This window comes from Thunnus maccoyii, chromosome 16 (assembly GCF_910596095.1).
Source record: "Thunnus maccoyii chromosome 16, fThuMac1.1, whole genome shotgun sequence".
In the NCBI taxonomy this organism is placed as follows: domain Eukaryota; kingdom Metazoa; phylum Chordata; class Actinopteri; order Scombriformes; family Scombridae; genus Thunnus; species Thunnus maccoyii.
Genome location: NC_056548.1, coordinates 4,861,185 through 4,883,726, shown reverse-complemented (window position 1 = coordinate 4,883,726; position 22,542 = coordinate 4,861,185). Strand labels below are relative to the sequence as shown.

General features: G+C 41.2%; 2 protein-coding genes across 7 annotated transcripts in view; one reads left to right on the top strand and one right to left on the bottom strand.

The window, feature by feature from the left end:
• letm1 (leucine zipper-EF-hand containing transmembrane protein 1) overlaps positions 1-654 on the bottom strand; it is a 33,590-nt gene extending 32,936 nt beyond the window's left edge. For 2 of the 4 annotated variants that reach the window (XM_042388410.1, XM_042388413.1), the window contains exon 1: positions 304-654. In XM_042388410.1, coding sequence (XP_042244344.1) covers positions 304-388 — 85 coding nt within the window. In that variant the 5' untranslated portion in view covers positions 389-654. The remainder of the gene's footprint in view (positions 1-303) is intronic. The other 2 variants (XM_042388411.1, XM_042388414.1) reach the window with 1 other exon arrangement.
• A 4,157-nt stretch (positions 655-4,811) lies between these two features.
• On the top strand, positions 4,812-21,558 carry nsd2 (nuclear receptor binding SET domain protein 2). Of its 3 annotated transcripts, none has more exons than XM_042389005.1 (22): positions 4,812-4,994; positions 6,470-7,116; positions 7,608-7,776; positions 8,052-8,218; positions 9,089-9,529; positions 9,955-10,174; positions 10,966-11,075; positions 11,263-11,371; positions 11,501-11,616; positions 12,203-12,292; positions 12,651-12,777; positions 13,487-13,687; positions 14,850-15,029; positions 16,202-16,358; positions 17,267-17,469; positions 17,589-17,692; positions 17,839-18,108; positions 18,536-18,652; positions 18,896-19,037; positions 19,207-19,313; positions 19,694-19,892; positions 20,143-21,558. In XM_042389005.1, the coding sequence occupies exons 2-22, from the start codon at positions 6,499-6,501 to the stop codon at positions 20,454-20,456; spliced, it is 4,161 nt and encodes a 1,386-aa protein (XP_042244939.1). In that variant the 5' UTR covers positions 4,812-4,994; positions 6,470-6,498; the 3' UTR covers positions 20,457-21,558. The 3 variants fall into 3 exon arrangements, with proteins under 3 accessions (XP_042244939.1, XP_042244942.1, XP_042244941.1); XM_042389008.1 differs by having other exon boundaries at positions 4,813-4,994; positions 8,055-8,218; XM_042389007.1 differs by lacking the exon at positions 4,812-4,994 and adding an exon at positions 5,010-6,006.
• Positions 21,559-22,542: the final 984 nt, after the last annotated feature.

Sequence of the window (22,542 nt, the reverse complement as noted above, 5' to 3'; positions counted from 1 at the left end):
AATCATGGGCTGCTCCTTGTTTATTTCTGACTAGCGGCAAGACGCGGCGTCTCCAGAGTTTGTAACCCTAAACCTCCCGTACAACACAGCTTTAATAACAAGTAGTTACTGATTAGTACCTTAAAATACAGAATGACAGATTATTTGAAGTTGATACCCTGTCACCTTCCTCCACTAGCTCACTGCAAACTGGACCACCTGCGTATGCAAAGACTCCTCTAGATGCTAATTGTTAGCTTTATTTTGTCTCCGTGAATATAATGAACAATAAGTTAGACAGAATATAAAACAATGAATTCTTACCTTTACCTTTCTGGAAATCATTCTTTAACGACCGGGACGTTTTCATTAAAGGTGCCCGAGACCTCGTAAACAGGATTAACGCCATGCGGAGGCTTTCTGCCTTTAACAGTTACAGTAAGTTAACTATAAGCTAGCTAGCTGCTTAGCTAGCCACTGTTTGTTCAAGCTGTAGAAACGATAGAACAGCTAACAGGGAACATAAATACCAAAAATGGCTCTACGCTTTTTTACACGCTAAGACGCATATATAACTGTACATCGGAAGATTTAGCTCCATGTCATGTCCTTCCCTTCTTCACGGATGACAGTTAGCCGGGCCAGGCTCCCGAGTGACGTCAATCTACTGTTGTGTGTTTGTTAAGCAGCCAGTGACGTCAAGCTCACAGGAAGACGGCGCAGCTTCCGGCGTGTTGTGAAAATAAAATAAAAATAAAAGCACGTATGTGTCAGTTGGAGTTCAAATTTCAAGAGCTTTTATTGTCACGTGCACAGAGACACAGCAGATGGCAATCATTGACTGTATATAACTTTGTTTATTTATAGAGGGTCAACGATGGCAACATTGAACGTGGTGGAGTTTGGCTTCTTCGAGCTCTAGTTCCAATTTAGTATGGTGGCCCTGAGGTGCAAAACACAACATTTCAGGAAACTAGTAGTAGAAAGTTAGAGTTAGAGTTTAGAGTAGAAAAATAAAACATTTACAATTATATATTAAAAAAATTAAAAAAGGAGAGAGAGAAGGAAAAGATAAGAGAGAGATAAATTTAAATATGCACAAATATACATTATATTGCACATTGGTGCACTGGTGCGGTATTGCATATAATGTATAAATGATGGGTGATAAATACTTCTGATAAAAATATAAATATAGTCTAGTATGGAAGAGAGTGTGTGTGTGTTTGGTGGGGGATGAGTAAGAGTGTAGGAAAGGAAGAGAGAGAAAGAGCGAGAGAGATAGACTGTGTAAGTGTGTGTGTTGTTATGTATGTGTGTTCACAAAGTCTCATAGTTCAACAGTCTGATGGCTTTCAGATAGAAGCTGTCTCTGAGCCCGCTGGATCTGGCTCTGATGCTGCTATACTGCATGCTTGATGGTAGCAGTGAAAAGAGTCTGTAGCTGGGGTGGTTGGGGTCCATGATGATTTTCATTAAGTCCATAGAGCAGGGGTAGGCAAATGGTGGCCCATAGGCCAAATCTGGCCCTCCAGAAAATATATTTGCCCCCCTGTCAAAAGCTGAAGTTTTGACTTTAGTAATGTACATCCAAAGTTTTACATAATTTTTCACAAATGTTCTGTAGGTAACAAAATAAACACAAGGCATATGTAAAGGCGTATGTATACTTATATACTGTCCCCATAGGAGAAGAGTCATTAAAACTGTGGTTGCACCATGCTATTTGAACAGTGCATGGTGCTGAGATTATGTCTAATAAACCTACCAGAAATGAAATTTTAATGTGTGAATTCTAATACTGTTTTAATTCCACAACTTTAGCCTATTCGGCCATAATAGGTATATTTTTCACAAATAGGTGGCGGTTGAACAGAAATTATGTGACAACAAAAACAATAACAGTACTTTCCATGCATCTGAATCTGAATGGAATAAAAAACAAAACAAGAAAAACCTGTTTTCTATTTTAACAGAGACCTTGTGGACAATAATCCCAGTGCTTTGAGACTGAGGAAAAGAAAAGTTTCGCCTCAGAGCTTCTGAGGAACTGAAAATATTTGATGACGTTTAGAGCCCCTATACTTTTCTTTTTTTTAAATGAGTCACTTTATACTCCTTGGTTTTGATAAGTGCTATATAAAGACAATGTACTTTTATTATCAAATGGGACTGTGGTTGTACAGGGCAACTTCAAGTTGTGAATTGTGTGGGTGTGCAAGACAGCATTACTGGTGGAAAGCTTCCATGGATAAATAAAAGTTTAAATAGAAAAATTGTTTTCTAATGCCACCCACATCAACAGTTAAACAACAATGATTAATAACTGCACATTCTGGATGTTGCTATTCTTTATAAATGTGTGTTCTAGTTTTAAAACAATTATTTGAATTTCTGATTTACAGCATGCCTGTGTTGTGTTTATTTGTACATTTCTTACATTAACCTGAACCCAACCTTTGCCCTAAACCCAACCATTATCTCTGCAATGAACCTAATCGAAGCCATCGCAATGAGAAACGAAGTAGGAACATTTCTTAACACAGGACCTATCATCATATCATTCTCTCAAGGAAGGCTTTTTATTTTGAAATGCAACAGCAAATCTTTACCGGGAAGTTTCAGGATATTTTACGCCCCCTACCTTCCTCTGTAGGTAATACAGTTTTATGCTTGAATTACAATAGATATGAGGAACAAGGAAGTATCAGGGCCTGCAGGGAGAGCTATCATTCTGTTTGGTCAAAATTTTCACTGAACACTTGTGTTTTCTGGTGTTTTCAATATGCAATGACTTTACTATGGATCACAGCTGATACTGAGATTATCAGCCTATCATAAAAATTCAAATTTAACAATAAGCCTAGTGCCCAATAACATTAGGCCTTGAGGATCAGGGGCCACCATATCCTCCAGAACATTGCAAACAAATCCTGAAAGTTAAATAGCACAAATGTACATCACAGGTAGCCAAACCAAAATCAAGATTTGTATTGACAGTTCGTTTACGTTAGGCCAGGTAAATACACCGTTGTCTAATATGAAACTGTCTGGACTGACTTCTTGTTTAAGAGAGGCTATTCTTTCTGACCGGCCTGCAGAGCTGGAAGACGTATTACTGTATAGCAATGTAGAAATACTCCATAGCAAGTAAAAGTCCTGCATGCTACATAAGTAAAAGTACATAAGTATTAGCAGTAAAAATGTAGTTAAAGTATTGCAGTAAAAGTAGTGGTTTGGTCTCTCTGACTGATATATTATTGTATATGACATCATTAGATTATTAATACTGACAAATCACAAATCTGTTTTCAGTTTTTGGACTTTTTTTCTTATCTTTGATTTTTGCTGAAATATTGGATCATTTGAACATTAATTGAAATGCAACCATGTGAGGAGTTTAGAGGGGAAAATCACTATTTGGTGGAGCTGTTAACAACTCATAGACATCTGAAATGTGACCCCAACTACGCACTGCTTTTTGCAAGACGTCAAAAGCCAAAAAGGTTGGAGACCACTGGTTTTATCTTTAACAATGTGTTGTATCTTAAAAGCTTGTTATATTATCCATTGTGTCGAATCTGCATCTGAAAAGTAACTAAAGCTGTTAAATAAATGTAGTGGAGTAGAAAGTACAATATTTCCCTCTGAAATATAATGGAGTGGAAGTATAAAGTAGTATCACATGGAAATACTCAAGTAAGATACAAGTACCTCAAAATCGTACTTAAGTACAGTACCTGAGTAAATGTACTTAGTTGCTTTCCACCACTGGATTTGGAGATCCCTTTTTATTGTTAGTGCTTACAGTCACTAAATGTATTTGTTTCTCACAACAATAATGTAAATGGACTGTAAGTAATACACCATCTAACTATTAAGTTACATTTAAATGCACATTTTGTTTCCCTGTAAGAATCTATTTCCCCTTATAACATCATAATCACAGTCAAAACAGTAAAATATGGAAAGTAAAAATAAACATTCTGACAGAATACAGCCTGCCTTTTCTCAACATCAATTCGCATTTCCACTGAATAACTGGATAAAAGGTCAGTAGGCCAATCTTTGAAAGGAAACTTGGCAAATCAGCCCAACAGTACTTTACAAAATTGAGGCACTTGTACTTTGCTTGAGTATTTCCGCTTTATGCTTTTGACATCTTACAAAAAGCAGTGCGTAGTTGGGGTCACATTTCAGATGTCTATGAGTTGTTAACAGCTCCACCAAATAGTGATTTTTCCCTCTAAACTTCTCAAATGGTTTCATTTCAATAAATGTTCAAATGATCCAATATTTCGCCAAAAATCAAAGATTAGAGAAAAAGTCCAAAAACTGAAAACAGATGTGTGTATCAGAACTTCCTCCCCCATCAATTATCTCATGACCCCTCAGATTTATCTGGTAACCCTTTGGAGGGGCCCGACCCCTAGTATGGGAACCACTGGACTGAACTAGCTAACTCTATATAAAGTAGTTGAAACTAGCTCCACCTCCAGCAGCTACAACAGTAACATGCTGCTTATACACTGATGCTTCAGTATGAATAATCTAATTATGTCATATACAATAATATATCAGTCAGAGAGACCAAACCACTACTTTTACTGCAATACTTTAGCTACACCAACTACATCATAATACTTATGTACTTTTACTTTTCATACAGGACTTTTGCTTGTAATGGAGTATTTTTACATTGCTGTATTGGTACTTTTACTCAAGTAAAGGCTCTGATAACTTATTCCACCACTGTCTAAATCTAAACGCTGTTGAGTGATGTGAAAACAGACGGGACACACCGGGGTCAGCTACTTCCTACGGTTGGTTTTTTGAAAGGACCGGTTGGATCCCCTCTCGGCTCCCGACCAATCGGAAGTGAGTATTTTTCGCGCTGGTTGGCCTCAGAGTTTGAGTTGCCCATAAGCTGTCGACTCGACTTGAATGAAATCCTTCGCTTTGCGGGATGTTTTCGGGCATTTTTTCCCTTTAACGACCGAGAGGAGATCCAACAGGTAACTAGAAAGAACCTGTCTTTCATGTTATTGTCAGCACTGGGGTATTAGCCGGCATTTGTTCGGGCCGACCATCCATTTTAGTGAGAGGGGACCTGCTAGTATGCTAGCTGCTTGTATGAGCAGTTTGCATTGGTTTCAATGGTGCGCTGGTTAGCTTCGGCTAGCGCGGCTAGCATTTTTGAAACCGAGCTGTCATGGCGCCTACAAATTCAGTATATCAATGAAACAATAGCAGAACACTTCAAATAAACAACCGCAATCGTCCAATTGTGTCCTCATTTATTTATCGGCGTATTTAACGTGAATCTCAGTTGAGTAGCAAGTCAGTTAACGGCATTTAGCTTTCGGGTGGCGGCTTTGTCTATTTGCTGGAATGCGGTTAATGGCTGGCTGTGTGTAGCGCTGACAGATGCGGTTGTTCGGTACGGTACGGGATAATGTTTGGCCGCCTGTCCATGGCTGGGATCCATTAGATTCCCGCATCGTGGCTTCCGCTTCAGATTATAGTCGGAGCCCGTTTCATGCATGATGTGATGTGGCAAACGCTAGCTAGAGTCGGTATATTACGATGGCCAGCAGGACACCTTAATGTTAGGTTAATACTTCGGAGCGATTGTTAAAACACTTGCGTTACTGTAACAATATCTGCCGATTTGTCGTCATATTACGACTAACATAACTATCGTAACCTTGTAATTTAACCCATAATGTAAAGTTAGCTTTTAACTGAGCAGGGATACATTTAATTCCAGCATTTATTCGCACTCCATTAGCGTTGCACCAACTTGTCAGCTGCTTCCATTTCCGCGGCATTTCTAGCCGGTGATGCGGTGGTTACGCGGCACAGCGAGCCACCCACTCATTGGGCATTCGCTGCATGCGGTGGAGCCTGCAGCCGGCCTCCTGCCTTCTGCCTCCTGCCTTCTCCAGACCGCTTTGCCATAGACTGCAGCTAGCAGCTAGCTAGTCTTTTTTTTTCCAGGAGAAAGCCAACTTGGAAATTGTCGCGGTAAGAGGTTTTCCGCCCGCCCATTGGTTTTTGTTCGCATGCATGGATGTAATAAAGAATGGGTTTGGCTTGACCTCGTTCACATGAGTTGTAGATCATCGTACTGGGGTGGATTTCATTGAGGCTTTAGTATTCAGTTGCTATGCACAGAGATATCGTTGCTTCAGACTTATGGTCAATCTAGTCGACTTTCTTACCAAAAAACACTCAAAACTACGCTGCTAGAACATTCCGTGACAGGTGCAGTTTTCTCTGTCGCCTCCAAGCTTTCTGTTCATGCTCCGCTGGAGCAAATGAGTGCCATTTTGTGAAATGTGTAACGATATGCTCATAGGATTCATATCCCAGAATGCCATTTTACAATTTGCCAGAGGGATGAGCATCAAAAACTGAATGCATGATGTAGCCAGTGTTTTCTGATTGAACCTGTGAAATGAGTTTCTGTGTGTTCCCTGTCCTGTAGCTCAGTGAGCCTGGAGGGGGTTAGATGGGATGGACAGCAAAGGTAGCTCCCTGCCTTCGATGCCTGAACCAGCCAACCCCATAAGCATGAAGCAGCCGCCAGAGTCCCTTAGTGTACGGAAAGGTCGAGGGGACATGGGCAGTGATCCCGCTCTGCTAATGGACAAAGCTGCTGCCCAGCTGGCCGCCACACTACAAGACGGTGTCCTGCAGAAGATGGCTGGCCACAGTCATAACAACCACGAGAGGCTCAAAGACCTCACCTCCCGTGTGCTGAACGGGGACCAAGACGCGCTGCCCAAGCTTTGTGCTCCGGAGCCACCTATGCTTAAGGGCGCTGAAGCCCCCGCTACGAATGGCACCCATCAGCACAATTGCACTCCGCATACTGAACCTGAACCTGAGCTGAAGGTGATGATACCCCAGGTGGTCAAGCAGCCACTGTTTGAGCCATGCTGTGCCAGCGGGACCAGTCTGTCCACGGCCACTGAAGGTATAATATCTGGACCTGAGAGACAGGACGTGAAGAAAAGGAGGGGGAGACCTAACAAACCAAAACCTCAATCAAGCCTCAGTCCCTCGGCCACCCCTGTGGAGTCACTTGACCACACATTTACTGTAGAGGGAGCTGGAGCAGCAGCAGACGAGGTTTTTCTTTTATCTCTACTTTTACTGCAATATGTTGTGCCAATGTTGCTTTAAAGACAAACATCAACACAATAACAGTTACAGTTATGCTGACAGATGGTGTTAAGACAAAAGGACCATACATACAAATGTGAGCAAACAGTAGAAGGCTTCCTGTGGACAGTTGAATACATAGTGAATGTTGACTTTGTTATAATGACAGATATGTTTGTTCTGTTGACATTCAAATTTTTGGTCATACACCTGGGGGAATATAATGCTAAATATTAAACAAGATTTCCACGTAGGCTTTGAAAGCATGCAAAGTCAATGTAAAGACTTTGCCCATACAAAGTATTGTATGTATATGATTAACTAATAGTTAAAGGTGTAAACCACTTGTAGCGATTCATATGTGTATGTAAAGTCATTGGTTTTAGGAAGGTACAAGTGTTCAGAGCCCTAATCAGTGTCTATTTTTGTCTATTGATTAACTGATTTCTCTTTTCTAGCTTGATCTCATCCCAGAGTTGACAGAGGAGATCACGGAAGTGTCTCCGCTGCTGATCCGTTTCTCCGTCGGTGATGTGGTTTGGACCAAGGTGTCAGGATACCCCTGGTGGCCTTGCATTGTGACCATGGACCCAGAACTCAACAATCACATCAAACAGAAGCAGAAAGGTGAATTAAGGCGCCAGTATATTCCATCAGAACTGCTTGTCGAATGGTTAAACGGTTTTGGAAACCTCAGCCATAAATGCTTCTTCTTTCTAACGTGGACGAACGATATGTTGCATGAACTGGTTCTTTTCTAGCCCTTACAGTGTCTACCACCTGCATCCTTGGTTGAGTGACTTGGACTCAAACAGTGTGTTGTAAACACTAAGTTAATAGGTGGAGAAATATGGTCTCTTAACTACTTTAGTTATAACCATTGTTATTGACCTTTGTTTTAGCAGCAAACAGCAGGTCGGGCCTCTTATACCATGTGCAGTATTTTGGAGATGCCCCTGAGAGAGGCTACATCTTTGAGAAGAACATTGTGTCCTTTACTGGGGAGGATCAATACCAGGAGCTTAGCCAGGCCAACAAACAACCAGCCTCCCGTGTCATCCACAAAAAGGTAAATCAGTTTCTTCTCCGATGTGATGCCCCTGCGTAGAGGATGTGGTGTGTTGTTGCTCAGAAAGACTTTGCTCAAAAGTCCTTGCAACATTAAAACATAAACTTCCTTAAAATGTTTTATACAAGTTTCCTCTAGTCAATTAGATGGTGAAATGTTATCAAGTTTATTCCAAACAGAAAATCCGTCAATGTTTTGCAAGTAAACGCCAGGATATAGATTGCAAATTAAGGCTGCAACTAATGATTATTTTCATTATCAATTAATCTGTAGATTATATTCTTGATCAATCAATTAGTTGTTTGGTCCATAAAATGTCAGAAAATGGTGAAAAATGTCGACTTAGATCCCAAGATGACGTCTTCAAATGTCTTGTTTTGTCCACAACCCAAAAATATATCAGTTTGCTGCCACAGAGGATTAAAGAAAGCAGAAGATATTCATATTTGAGAAGCTGGAATCAGAGAATTTTGACTTTTTTTTTCCTCCTTTAAAAAAAAAAAAGACTCAAAATGGTAAATCAATCATCAAAATAGTCGGCAACTAATTGTTGCAGCACTTCTGCAAATGCATTCTATTGGTTTTGTTTTCAAGTCCAACCATAATATCAGCCAGTTTAGTCTTATCTTTACGCCTTTTTCTAAACCGAGTAACAATCTGGCTGCATTTACCACCAAGTCTGCTCGTGCACACGCACACATGCAGCTAATCAAGTGCACAATCTTTTGTATTGCCCACAGTGTGAAAATAGTTTTATTCATGTCTGTTTCTTTGTAGCAACAGACATTCTTTGGTTGAAAACATCACTACTGTATCGTGTCTTTTCTGACTCGTCATATAAACTAGCTGCTCTCTTGTTGTGTCACGCAGACCGCTCCCTCCGTGCCCCGTAAACTCCAGGCTCAGTGGAACATGGGCATCATTCAGGCTAAGGAGGCCCTCGGCATGTCGCTGGATGAGCGCATGACAAACTTCACATATCTGTACGATGACGACGGGCCTCATCTGAACCCCCACATCCTGGAAAAGTTGGTGCCCGAACCGGGCAGCGAGACGGATCAGGAGACGGAGTCACGGCTCAGCCCGGAGCTCCCCTCGACGCTGTCGGGCCCTGCCGGTGAGCCCACGGCAGCCCCTCAGTCCCAAGACAGCACTTCAGCAGGAAAAAAGACACAAGTACCCAGAACAAAACTCAAAATGGGAGAATGGCGGAAAGGGGGCAAGAGCCATCTAAACAATTCCTTATCGAAAAAGGACATAAACGACACAGTTTCTTCCAAAGAAATGTTTCAACTGCAGTCAGCCTCACAGGTAAAACACACAGAAATGTATTAGTAAGGGTTGTGACATGAATAATATGTAGTTTTTTTGTCTGTTTGTTTGTTTTCATCCTTTACAAACCAGTGTAGGAACCCTACGGGAAACTTAAGAATGTTAATTGTATTTCTAATTAATTGTAAGTCTTGAAAAGCTCTGAAATACAACAAAAACACCACTGAGTAGTTTCCATGATTACAGGTTATTGACCCGTCACTAAATGTACATGTCAACTTTTGAGTGTCAACTACAATTTGTAAATTAAATGAAGAGATTGAGATGTGAAAATAAGAGGATTTTGGAATGGAGATATCTTATCAGGGTCCCAAAACAAATACATTGGTCATATTTGTAACCTTAAAAATCCCTTTGACTTTAGATAGCTTCATTTTAAATGCATTTTGTTGTTTTCTTTGCAGGATCCCGCCACTTCTGCACCAGATATACCAGCCGAATCAGTCGTTCCTCCGAAGAAAAAGAGACGACCGAAACAGGCTCAGTCACCCACAAAGACCGTGAGGAGAAGGAAAAAACCTCCAACGGACAATGCCTCCGACCCTGCGAATAAAAGGAAAACAAAGATCGATTCTTTGAATGACAATATCTCGGAGCCAGTCTCACTTCCAGTTTCAGTTCCAGGTTGGTTGAAAGTTGAACCTCAGGCAGCGAGGTCAACACTGGCCAAGCGCTACTTTAAATCTGGCAGTGACTGCTGTGTTTTTACCAGAGCTGTGGAATCTGCTGCTTCAAATGACCATATGTGGCTAGTAAAATAGCGAAGTGGTCGGGTTATTGTGGAATTATCAGTTAATGTTGCCAGTGTATTTTAGAATTTCCTGTCTTATTGTAGTCGTCTGTGCAGAGAGAGTCTGTGTTGATAGCAGTGACGCTTAGAAAGCAGAGAACTTATCCAAAATGCTCTGAGAAAGTTGTGCATTGCTTTTTTTAATGTTGTCACATGACACTAAAATCCCATTTAGACAGATAATCACTTAGAAAACACAATTTAATGGCAATTGCATGCTGATACTTGTAACTAGTGCTCATAATTTGACCCTTTTTTATAGTTAATCTGCAGAAACATACAAACAGCTTTGTTAAATTAATGTAACTTGAAAAGAGTCTTTTGTTGTCATTGTTGACAAACTGAAGAAAATGTAGAGGAAAGACTGAGCGGACTGATTCCTCAGGTGAGTCAGTCGCAGTAAATTTTAAAGTAATACCTTCCAAAACATAGACAAAAGAGATGGCGTCATTCCTTACACCGAGTTTATTTTTGGTCTTTTTAATATTTTTCTTTAGCTCAGTTAGCACAGACGTTTTTCACTGAATCCTCAAACTACTCTAAAAGCAGCTTAAACATTTCCTTTTTCTAACCAGCAGATAATTAACTCAGACGATAAACCATTTTAACACTTTTTGTCTTGTAGTCAAGAGGGAGCGGAAGAAGACGTCCAAAAGGCCGCTGACGGACGCTTCAGCAGACAAAGAGCAGCAGCCCAAAAAGAGACGTAAAACAAATAAAAATGCTGAAAAACAGGTGAGTTTTCCCTCCGCTGTAATGTCATTTAAGAAGCATAACTGCACCTATTATTACATAGTAAAAGTAATGACATTGAAGAAATAAATTCCTTACAAAAAGAGATGGTTGATTCAATAAGATTCCCCCGAAATGTCCATGAAACACTCGGAATAAAACCTTGATTTTCTTGTTCAAACTCTCTCAGGCCTCAACTTCAGAGGGAACAGACAAAAAGCAGAGAAGAAGGAAGAAAACCGACAAAGACGTAAAAGAAACCAAGAAGCGACTGAAAAAGTCAAAAGCTCCCCTTACTGGTAAACCATCATATCACACTCTGTATTTGATCACCATTTCTGGTCACACTTGAAACCTCTTGATTATTATCTACAGCTTTGATCTTTGACTCATCGCTCTTCTTTTTTTTTTTTTTTTGTTTTTAACAGATGACCAAGACGCAGAGAAACCAAAGCGTAGGTGGAAAAGGAAACAGGATGGAGAGAACCAGGTTACGCCCTCTAAGGCAAAGAAGAGGCGGTCCTCCCCGTGTCCTGAGCCTGAGGTTAGAGAGAGACTAACCTTAGATTCACCCGAGATTTGTTTTGTAGTGTTTGTTTTTTTCCCTAAACAATTTAAGTATGCGTTGGTGTGCATTTAATGATAATACACAGTGATAAACAGGTTAAATCATTATTTTCCTGGTATTAATAGCCAGTAAGTACAAGTTAGATGGTGTTAACTGTAATTACACTACAGCCTGAATGAAACTGAATTTTTGAGGCCTGTATCGGTATTTAAGGCTTAAAAAGCTGATAACTATACATATCAAATATTCTTTGTTTAATTAATTATTCTTTATTTTCTTTTTCTTTTTTTTAACAAACATATAAAATTAAAAAAATAAAAGATCCTTTGAATTTTTTCCCCCAAGAATTATGTGCAAGTATGAAATAATAACTGAGAAGCTTTAAGCAGTAATAATCAATCTCGTCTGTTTTGTACTTGGCGAGCTGAACTCCTCAAGGAATAAAGTCACGTTGGCAGTTATATCAGTTGTTAATTAGCAGATTAATTAATAAGTGGACTTGGTAATTACGTTCTTCGAAGTGTGAATTGTGTACAGAAGTGTTAAGGATTGTTTTCTGTAGGGTTCTGGGAGCGAAGGACGTCCTGATTCTCCAAGTGACAGTTTGGATGGGATAAAGAAGGGTGAACGAAAGAAAGAGTTTGTCTGCCAGGTGGGTCTGTCCGCTCTTATTTTGAAATGAAACTATAAATTCCCCTTTCAAAAAAAAAAAAAAAAAAAGTAGGACATTTCCTGGAGAAACGCTGCTTCACATTCTTCTAAATAAAAATACTGTTGAGCAGGATGAAGTTCTTTGTATAAACAAACACGCTGGATGACACAGTTCTCCGTCTTTATGTAATCAACTGGGGAATATAGTTATATTTACAGCTCACTCCCACTTTAATAACGACTCTCCTGATTTCCATGTTATCCGCTGATCTTTTATTCTCATCACACGCACTGAAACGTCTAAATCTCTGCGTGTGTGTCGATCTGTGTGTGTGTGTGTGTGTGTGTGTTTCCTACAGGTGTGTGAGCAGGCCGGTGAGGACTTGGTGCCGTGTGAAGGCCAGTGTTGTGGGATGTTTCATCTCAACTGTTTGGGTCCGTCCCTCAAACCTGAAGATAAGCTGCTGTGTCAGGAGTGCAGCACAGGTGAGGATGATACTTACTTTTAATGACTGATATTTAAAACTCTAATTGATGAATAATTCTATTAAAAAAAATCTTGTTTGAAAGTCTGAAAATTGTCTTTTTTTTTTCTCTGGCCAACAGTTAAAATCACAAAGGTGTTTATTCAAATTCAGATTTTATGAATTGGAGCAAATTAGAGCTGCAACGATTAGTCAATTAAACAATCAGAAGCCAACTATTTTCATTATTGATTCTTTGTTTTGAGTCATTTTTTATAAAGAAAATCCCCAAATTCTCTGATTCCAGCTTCTTAAATGTGAATATTTTCTGGTTTCTTTAGCCCTCTGACAGTAATTTAAACATATTTGGGTTGTTGGTTGGTCGCTGTTTTCTGACATTGTATGGCGAAAACAATTAATTAATTAATTGAGGAGAAAAAACTACAGATTAATCAATGATGAAAGTACTCGTTAGTTGCAGCCCTACAGAAATATTTTTATTTTAGTGGCTGAAACTAGATAATGTTGTTTATTACTTGTGACTCCTGATGTTATTGTGGAAAAGATACGACTGTTCTGCACCCTTAAAGCCACATGTGCATATAGTAAACTTTATTTATAACTTTATTAATAAACATATATCACTATGGATAGTCAGTGGTTGGAGTGGAACAGGGAGGGATGATCGTAGTAACTGAGGTTTTCTTAATTAATTACTGTCTTTCTTTCAGGAGTTCACTCGTGTTTCACCTGTAAGCAGTCGGAGGGCGAGGTGCGTCGCTGTCACGTCCCGCACTGCGGCAAATTTTACCACGAAGCGTGCGTCCGCCTCAGCCCCCTCACCGTGTTCGACAACAAGGGCTTCCGCTGCCCGCTCCACACCTGCCTTAGCTGCCACTACGGCTGCCGCACCAAGCACAAGTCCTCCAAGGGTGAGTCGTAAAGGATCACACCTGTCCTGATACTTGAGTTCAGTGAAGTCTTGAGAATTTTCATATTTACGTCATTTATATACAGGATGTTGCACTTAAATTGTTCATTTCTGGAGACCAGATGAGGGAATTTTACTGCTGTTTTTAAAGCTGTGTGGGAGAGACATGTTTCAACTGTCAACTGTCCATTTTAATAACTGTCAAGGAAATGCACCAGCCTTATCAGCCAGCAGCATCATGATATATGTTAAGAGTTTCAGAATGGAGTTTCAGATACTTAAGTGGAAAAAGAGAAAAGGATGTTGCGGTAGTATCGTTTTCAAGAAAAGCTGTGAATAGTACTGTAGTAGTACTGTTGTTTTTTTTGGTCATGAAACATAATTTAAACCTCAGTTAAAAGCATGAAATGTAAGAAAGACTACATGAATGAATGTTGATTTCAGGCTGCAGTGAGAAAACAAACTATGTTCTGAAACTTTTGGACTCTACAAAGACAATTTCTTCTTGTTTTTCTCTGACTGAGATGCTTGTGACATCATGATATTACAAGATTTCATGCGGTTAGCATTTTAACGGCGCAGGTTCTGCTGGTTAAATAAGTTATCAGGTCTTGGAGATTAAATTAATTACTGCTAAGCCCTGTTTTGGTGGAGGGCTAGCTGAGTGACTCCGGTCCTCTTTTTCTTGTGTCATCAACTCACTGAGCTCAGCGTTGGTTTGAGTTAATACACACAGTATTTCAGGGATGAAGATGATCATTTATTACCCATCATGGTCTCAACAGAAGAGTCCCTCACTATCAGAGGAACACCACTTCCCTTTCTCTTCTTTCTCTCCTCTCTCTCTCTCTCTTCCTTTTTGGTGTTTCCCCTCATATTGGGTAAGACCTGCCTTTTTGACGGTTAGGAGCCAATTTAAACGACTAATGACAACTTCTGACTGTCACACTATGAAAACAAGGGACCACTGAAGTACTCAACCATCTTTGATTACTAGTTTGAGACAGATAGGAAAGGAAAAACATCCGTAATCTATGACTAGACCTTTGAGCAAACCAATCAATAACATAAATCATTCCTGTTTGACAAATATCTTCAGTCACTTTGGTCTCCGGTTGATATAAATCTGTCTAACCCGGCGTCTCTTTGGCTCCTCGCCGCAGGGAGGTTGATGCGTTGCCTACGCTGCCCCGTCGCGTACCACGTCGGCGACCAGTGCGTTGCCGCGGGCAGCGAGATGATCACCAACACCGCCATCATCTGCACCAACCACTTCCACGCCAAGAAGGGCTACAGCCACCACAGTCACGTCAACGTCAGCTGGTGCTTCGTCTGCTCCAAAGGTTTGACACTTCACCTCTCTTAGCAACAGTGAGGGCAGTCACCAGTATTCCTTAACTGATGATTTTTTTTTGTCTACTTAATTAATAAGCCAGGTAATAATGTTGATCTTTTGTGCTGTTAAATCAGACTTCACCTGTAGTTTTAAAGGTTGACGGTGTTTGCTCAAATTTTCATCTACATCGCTTGTACACACGTTGACTCTGAGTTGCTTCCCAATAAGGAACGTCGGATCCCAATCCACGCCAGATGTCTTTACTCTCTGGCTTTGGACAGTCAGGAACACTGAGGGCAATAATACCTGACCCTCAGGAACAGCATAAACAAGTCACACTCAAAATTATGACAGTGTGCTGTTTTCAAATGCACACTTGCTTTTTCCCCACCTAGATATTAATGTTTTATTTTTTTATTATGTTAGTGAAATTTGTCTTTATTACAGGCAAAGTGGTCCAACTCTATCAAACACTATGATATGATGCTTTAATATGATGTGGAAGTTCCACAGAAAGAGAATTACATGATGTTAAAAGGTTTTTACAAATGAACACCAAAGTGTAGCATAAACATTATTAATATCTCTTTAATCTCTGTAACATGTAATGAGGAAATCGTTTTGGCACGACCACCTGCACTAGAGCTGCAGGGTGGTGAGTGTTGAGCTATTAATCACACACCGCTGCTGCTGCTGAAAATCACAGAGGAAACGCTGAACTACAGAAGTTCCTGAGCGTCAATTTTTTCAGTTAAAATCTCAGCCGGTTTTGTGGAAACAGCTGTACTGTCACGTGGGAGTAAATGTTCTGACTTTGTGCGAGATGACTAAATCCCAGAAAGACGGCGATTTAGTCTTGGCTGGCTGGATGATTTTGTTTATTTTGCCATTAATGCAAAAATTCAGCAGAAATGCCTCTGAGACGCAGCGTCGGTTCTCCCCCCCCCCCCGAGGACTGATGAAACACAGAGCAGCAGTGTTTCAGTTGATTAACGAGTGTGTGTACGCGGCAGCTTTATTGGCTGCTCATCAGACTAAACATTTGTGTTTTTACGCTGTTTTTTTTTTTATCGCTCTTGCTCAACTGTAAATTACAGCTCACTTGTCAGCTTTAATGCTGCTTACTTGTAACTTTAAGTGTTACACGCTTGTCTAAAGTGGTTTTCGTTTACGTTGCAGGAGGGCAGCTGCTCTGCTGTGAGTCTTGTCCGGCAGCTTTTCACCCCGACTGCTTGAACATCGCTATGCCTGATGGGAGCTGGTTCTGCAACGACTGCCGAGCTGGGAAGAAACCCAAATACAGAGACATCATCTGGGTCAAACTGGGAACATACAGGTGAGAGAAAGATGCGTCTTTACTTGCTGCTCCTGCTTCTGAACAGCGAGGTCAGCCCTATAAACGCCAACGTCCATAACTGAGTGATGAAATTACACCACTGCTCGGCTGAAGGCCGACGAAGCTCGGAGCAGCCAAGTATCCCAGAATGCATTTGGCACTAACTGGCAGTGATGGCAGAGATTTTGATCCAAGCTAAAAGCTGTTATTAAAAAGCGAGAAACCTTTTTAGATTCCCAATATGTGGTCAGTTTATCCAAATGACGCCTGCTCCGATGTTTTGGGACATGTGAGGAGCTGCTGGCCGGGTGAAACCAGCCTCCTGACGACTGTCGTCATGATCCGATGAGCTGATCTGTGAAGCTCTTTGGTGATTTACGGCTGGCTCTAATGTCTCCGCAGCATTTTGATATGATATAATTCCTTTTTAAGAAGATAAATGTTGGTCTCAGTTGTAGCTGCCACATTAGTTTGTCTGGATGTAAAGTGAAGCTTCATATTTGCGCTGCTTCTGATGCTCAATATGTACACATCACCACAACAAATGTATTAAAATGAACAGATCAGCCTATATTAAATTTCATTTTATTTTATTAAGCTACATAACAGTTTGGATTTTATTACAGCTACATTACAGACTGAATAACATAATTTACTGCATCTCTCTATAAATGAGGAGGGGGGTTGAGGGGGGAAAAACGTGTCAGTGGAGATGATTTTGTCGCAGTACAGTCAGGTAGTTGTGTTGAAGCTGAGCTGCTGCTGTTCCAACTGCAGAATGATGGTACTGGCATTGAGAATTTAGACAATTGAGAAAGGCCCTGTGTCATATTGGCTTCAGTCAAAGCCTGGCGCACTTCCTCTAGCGCCATATTCTAGGTTTTGACCTCGTCTTGTTTCTCCCTCAGATGGTGGCCCGCAGAGATTCACCACCCCAGAAACATCCCCACCAACATCCAGCACCTTCGCCACGAGATCGGAGAGTTTCCGGTCTTCTTCTTCGGCTCCAAGGACTACTTCTGGACTCACCAGGGCCGAGTGTTTCCCTACATGGAGGGAGACCGGGGCAGCAAGCACCAGAGGACCGGCATTGGCAAAGTCTTTAAGAATGGTAAAAATCAATACAACATCCTGGGAATGCCCATCATTCCCATAATCATTGGACGTTGAACTTAACGTGTGAATGAATGTTTTCACGGATCTAATAAGACTTCACATTCTTTTCCTCAGCTCTGTTAGAGGCTGAAGTTCGATTCAAGGAGATAAAACTGAAACGAGAGGCCAAGGAAGCGCAGGAGAACAACCGAAAACCACCTCCATATAAATTTATCAAGGTGGGAACTTAACTCTTCTTAACTGAAGAGTTTTCACTACATGATGAACCTTTTAGATAACGTTATTTACATCCTTTCCACAGATGTCGAGCATGATCTTCAAAATGCTTCGCTATCCGTTAATTCCCAGTTTTCTCCTCCTACAGGTCAACAAACCTTACGGGAGGGTCCAGGTCTACACCGCAGACATTTTCGAGATCCCCAAGTGTAACTGCAAGCCGACGGACGAGAGGCCGTGCGGGTTCGAGTCCGAGTGTTTGAACCGCATGCTGCAGTACGAGTGTCACCCTCAGGTGTGTCCCAGCGGCGAGCGCTGCTGTAACCAGGACTTCACCAAACGTCTCTACCCGGAGACCAAAATCATCAAGACGGCCGGCAAAGGCTGGGGCCTCGTCTCCCTGAGAGACATCAAGAAGGTGAGGAGAGAAGCTTTTAGGGGAAAAAAAATACAAGATTCACGTTGTTTAAAGGTCAAAACGGTTCTGTTGGTATTTTTACTGTCATCAGCGTAGAGGAAGATGAAGATCAAATCATCTCTGTTGTGTTTTATGGATGAACAGAACTGGATTTTACAGTCTCACCAGTTATTTCTGGATTCTTTATTTGTTTTTTGCACATCTGCGGTTTGTCACTTTAAATTCTGCACATTAGGAAACGCTGCTGATGTTTTAAACTCTTATAAAAAGGCACTTTGGCAGCTGTTGTAATGTTTTACTGCAAGCAGTTTATACTGATCCATTTAAAAAGCGTCTGGATTGTTAGAAAAACCCTGGGGATCGGCTGCTGGAGGGATCGTTCTGGTCCTAATATCAAGTCTCTGGTCTGATGTCGTGTCTCAAACAGGGCGAGTTTGTGAACGAGTACATCGGAGAGCTGATCGACGAGGAGGAATGCAGGGCGAGGATCAAGTACGCCCAGGAGAACAACATCACCGACTTCTACATGCTCACCATTGACAAGGTTAGTGCACATCTGGAGTGAGTTGTTTTCGCTCCGCAGTGTGTCGGGGTGCTGTTTCTCTGCAGCAGCACCATTTCTACTGGGAGCTAGATCAATGAAGCAGTATTGCATTGGGAATGTTACACGACAGACGGTTGTAACGTTACAGTAGTCAATACTACAAACACGACCGCGGCTACGTGTGGCTCAGCGCAGACGTGGAGATCAGCTGTTAATGATAGTTTTCCTTCTTGTATTTTTCAGGATCGAATCATCGATGCTGGTCCGAAGGGAAACTACTCTCGCTTCATGAACCACAGCTGTCAGCCCAACTGTGAGACGCAGAAGTGGACGGTGAACGGCGACACGCGGGTCGGTCTGTTCGCCGTCTGCGACATCCCGGCAGGTGAGACGAGTTTCTGTACAGCAGCATCAAGGCTTCATTCAAGGTTTCTTATGCACGTCGGGTCTTTTTGTTCTGCTCTGTTTGCAGATTTGTGTATTTTAATCATTCATTGTTCAACAAGAAAAGAGACAATATGTTGATGTTTTTGTTTTTTTTGTGTGTATTACAGGGACCGAGCTGACATTTAACTACAACCTGGACTGCCTCGGCAATGAGAAGACCGTCTGTCGCTGCGGCGCCCCAAACTGCAGCGGTTTTCTTGGTGATCGACCGAAGGTGAGCATCATTTTTTTGAAATGACAGAATTGATATATATGTATATGTACATCAAACCAACTAATACCTAATACCTCTGTGGTTTTATGGGACTGAGTTGGTGTTTCCAGCAGTGTTAAAGACTTTCTGATAAAGAAGTGGTGAGACATATTCATGGAGAGTAAAAAAGTCAATTACAGCCATATTACACAATGATGAATGTGTTTTAATGTTAAAGAAATAGTGATACAAGTGGATTCAGGGGGACTGTTTACTTTTAAGGCATCTCTTCCCCCTAAATTTCTACAGTTTAGTTCCCCTTGTGGAGTAGTTGTTTGACAATGAAGTATTAAGAAATGTCCTGACTGTTACCCTCCTGGCGTCTCTCTCTCTCTCCGCAGAACTCAAACGGCCAAACAGCCGACCCAAAAGGGAAAAGGTTGAAGAGAAAGTATAAAAAGAGGCGAGCTGAGGGAAAGAAGAAGTCTGAGGACGAGTGTTTCCGCTGCGGGGACGGAGGGCAGCTGGTGCTCTGTGACAAGAAGACCTGCACCAAAGCTTATCACCTGTCCTGCCTGAACCTCACCAAGAGACCCTTCGGTAAGAGACGGCAGGAGCACGACGCTGCAGAGTGTCGGCACACAGCGATAGTAGATTTTAAATTATTTCTTTTATTGAAAATGTAATCATTTTGATGTTTTTATATTATTTTATAGCATGATGCATCACATCTTCAGTTTCTGTCTCTCTTGTTATATAGTGAGTTGACCTCAGATTAGCATTTTTTGTTCGTTTGTGTTTATTTTTGTAATAATTGTGTGTCTGTATCATCCGTCGTCGCTCCCTGCAGGCCGCTGGGACTGCCCCTGGCACCACTGTGACGTCTGTGGGAAAAACTCGGAGGCTTTCTGCCAGCTCTGCCCGAACTCCTTCTGCAAGGCTCACCAGGAGGGGGCGCTGCGTCCCTGGCCCCCGACGGGACAGCCGTGCTGCCAGGAGCACGATGAGCTGGAGGGAACAGACAACCAGGATCAAGACGACACCTCCGAAACAAAAGTGACAGCGGCTACTGCCGTCGGCGGCCGTCCTCCTAAAGGCTCCAGGAAGGCAGAAGGAGCCGAGGCCAAAACCAAGGGCTCAAAGAGGAAAGCAGCAGAGGCCTAACAGTGACCTTTGACCCCCCCCTCCCTCCCCCTCAGAGAGCCAAAAGACCAAACAAAGACTCTGACACCTGCTTCCCCCGTTCATGAACAAATATAAACCCCGTGTAATGTCTTCAAGATCACAAAAACCAAGGCACTGTACATCTTAGTCATCAGGGAAAGCTGCTGATCTCTCGCGTGCTCAGCGACGGCCTCTAGCTCGCCGCTCAAACTTTTCATATTTTACTTTTGTAACATTTTTCAGGTTTTTGTTTTTTATTTCTGCACTGAGGCGAAACCATCTGTGGTAAAGCACAAAGCAGCTGAGCGAGCGCAGGTCAGGAAACTTCGGCTAGCGGATTCCAATTCTCATTCTTCCACCAACCAAACTGCCTTTTTTTTTATTTCTGTTGTTGTCTTTTGTTTTTGTTTTGTGTTTTTTTGTTTTTTAGAATAACAAAAGAAACCAGTTGGTTTCTGCAGAAAAGAAACTGAACCAGACGGCAGTATAACTGAGCAGCGCGTGGCTGACGGCGGCACGTCACCGTCCGCTAACTTGAATCTCGGCTCAGTCACCGCCCCTCACTCAACACAGATGATCTTGAACAGCAGAGTTTTATAGCTATTTCTATATATGTGTATATCAAAGACCAAAATTATGATTACTGGAATAGTGTAAGACATCAAACAGGTTGCCAAATGGATTGTTTTTATTTTTATATATAGTATATATATGCGAGATGTAATATTGAACACCAAGACACTATGGATAGGCCTCAGATGACCTCTTTACTTCTTTTTCGTAGCCATAGGTTACATTTAACTGTAGACATGTACATGTGTTTGCTATTTTACAACCTGTTATTTTGTTTTAGCTCAGTTTAGCTTCCTAGATTTGAACAATTTTTTTTTTTTTTTTTTTTTTTAAATACCAGCATGCTGAATGATGGCGCCACAAACCGTTTATCTACCTGCCTGTCCAGAGAACGAGGGAGTACAGAAAGAAAGTATTAAAAGAAGAGAGCGCTTTTTAAACTGCCGTCTGACATAAAAACACTACTGGGAGGTTTTAAAGGTGTTCGGTGCTCTCTGCTCTGCTGAACCAGATAAATGAAGGAACATGAGCGATTTCTCTTGAACATTTTTTTTTTTTTTTTTTTTGAGTCCTAACCTTACGGTGCTGTTTATATTTCTCCACTGAAGTATCTGAACATCTGAGATACAAACATTTATGTATAATATACACATCATGCTGTTTGGAATCTGGGAGGCCTTTCAGTGTCACCGGCCGGGTTTTTCCTTCCTTTTTTTTTTTTTTTTTTTTTTAAATAACAAATTCACTGAGTAGTTCATCTGTAGCTGAGGTTTAAAAGAAAACAGACCTCAACTTTTTTTTTTTAAATCCTCAGGAGGTTTTTAGTCTCAAAACTGAATCCTGCTTGTTAATTAATGCTTTAACGCAAGCTAACGGCTAACACTGGCTAACAGCTCACAGCTTGTCAGATTATTTTCATATTCTCACTTTGACATGAGGCGTTATAAGGAGGGCTGAGAAAACCCCCCCAGTACGGCAGCCGTCTTAGAACATTTTATTCTCAGCTCGTCAGACTCAGCTGTGCGCTGTCAGACTTGAATATTCATCATCATCATCATCAGTTGATGAGAAAGAGCTTCTTCATGTTAATGCTGCGTTCTGTCAACATCACAGACAAAATTAGGTGCTCTGATTTAACCAACTTGGTGCTAAAAAAAAATGAAGAAAATCAATTATTTTGTGCGTCAGAATTTTATTTTTTCTTTAATCATTTTTCCCTGATGGTAATATTTGAATCATAATCATACAGTTAAATAACTTTAATATACTTGAAATCGGTGCGTAATGTTTGAAAGCGGTGAGCCTGGAAGTCCGTTAAAGCGGAGCTGTTGCAGCTAAAATGTCCTAACACGGCCACCGTACTTGGAGCTTTTTAAACCATCTTAAATTCTCATTGGCTCAGTGAAATGACAGATTACAGAAGAAGGAAAAAAAAAAAGCTCATCGTCAAGTTTGTAAATTTGGAGACGCCACAATTTTGCTCCGTCTGTGATCATCTTCTCAGATTCGGCGT

What these genes read in the sequence shown, in the direction of transcription:
- nsd2 (XM_042389005.1), top strand. Translation starts at nt 6,499, where the DNA reads ATGGACAGCAAAGGTAGCTCCCTGCCTTCGATGCCTGAACCAGCCAAC. An exon ending in CAAGCACAAGTCCTCCAAGG is followed by an intron (nt 13,688 to 14,849) that starts GTGAGTCGTAAA and finishes TCCTCGCCGCAG; the next exon opens with GGAGGTTGATGCGTTGCCTA. An exon ending in GTCAAACTGGGAACATACAG is followed by an intron (nt 16,359 to 17,266) that starts GTGAGAGAAAGA and finishes TTTCTCCCTCAG; the next exon opens with ATGGTGGCCCGCAGAGATTC.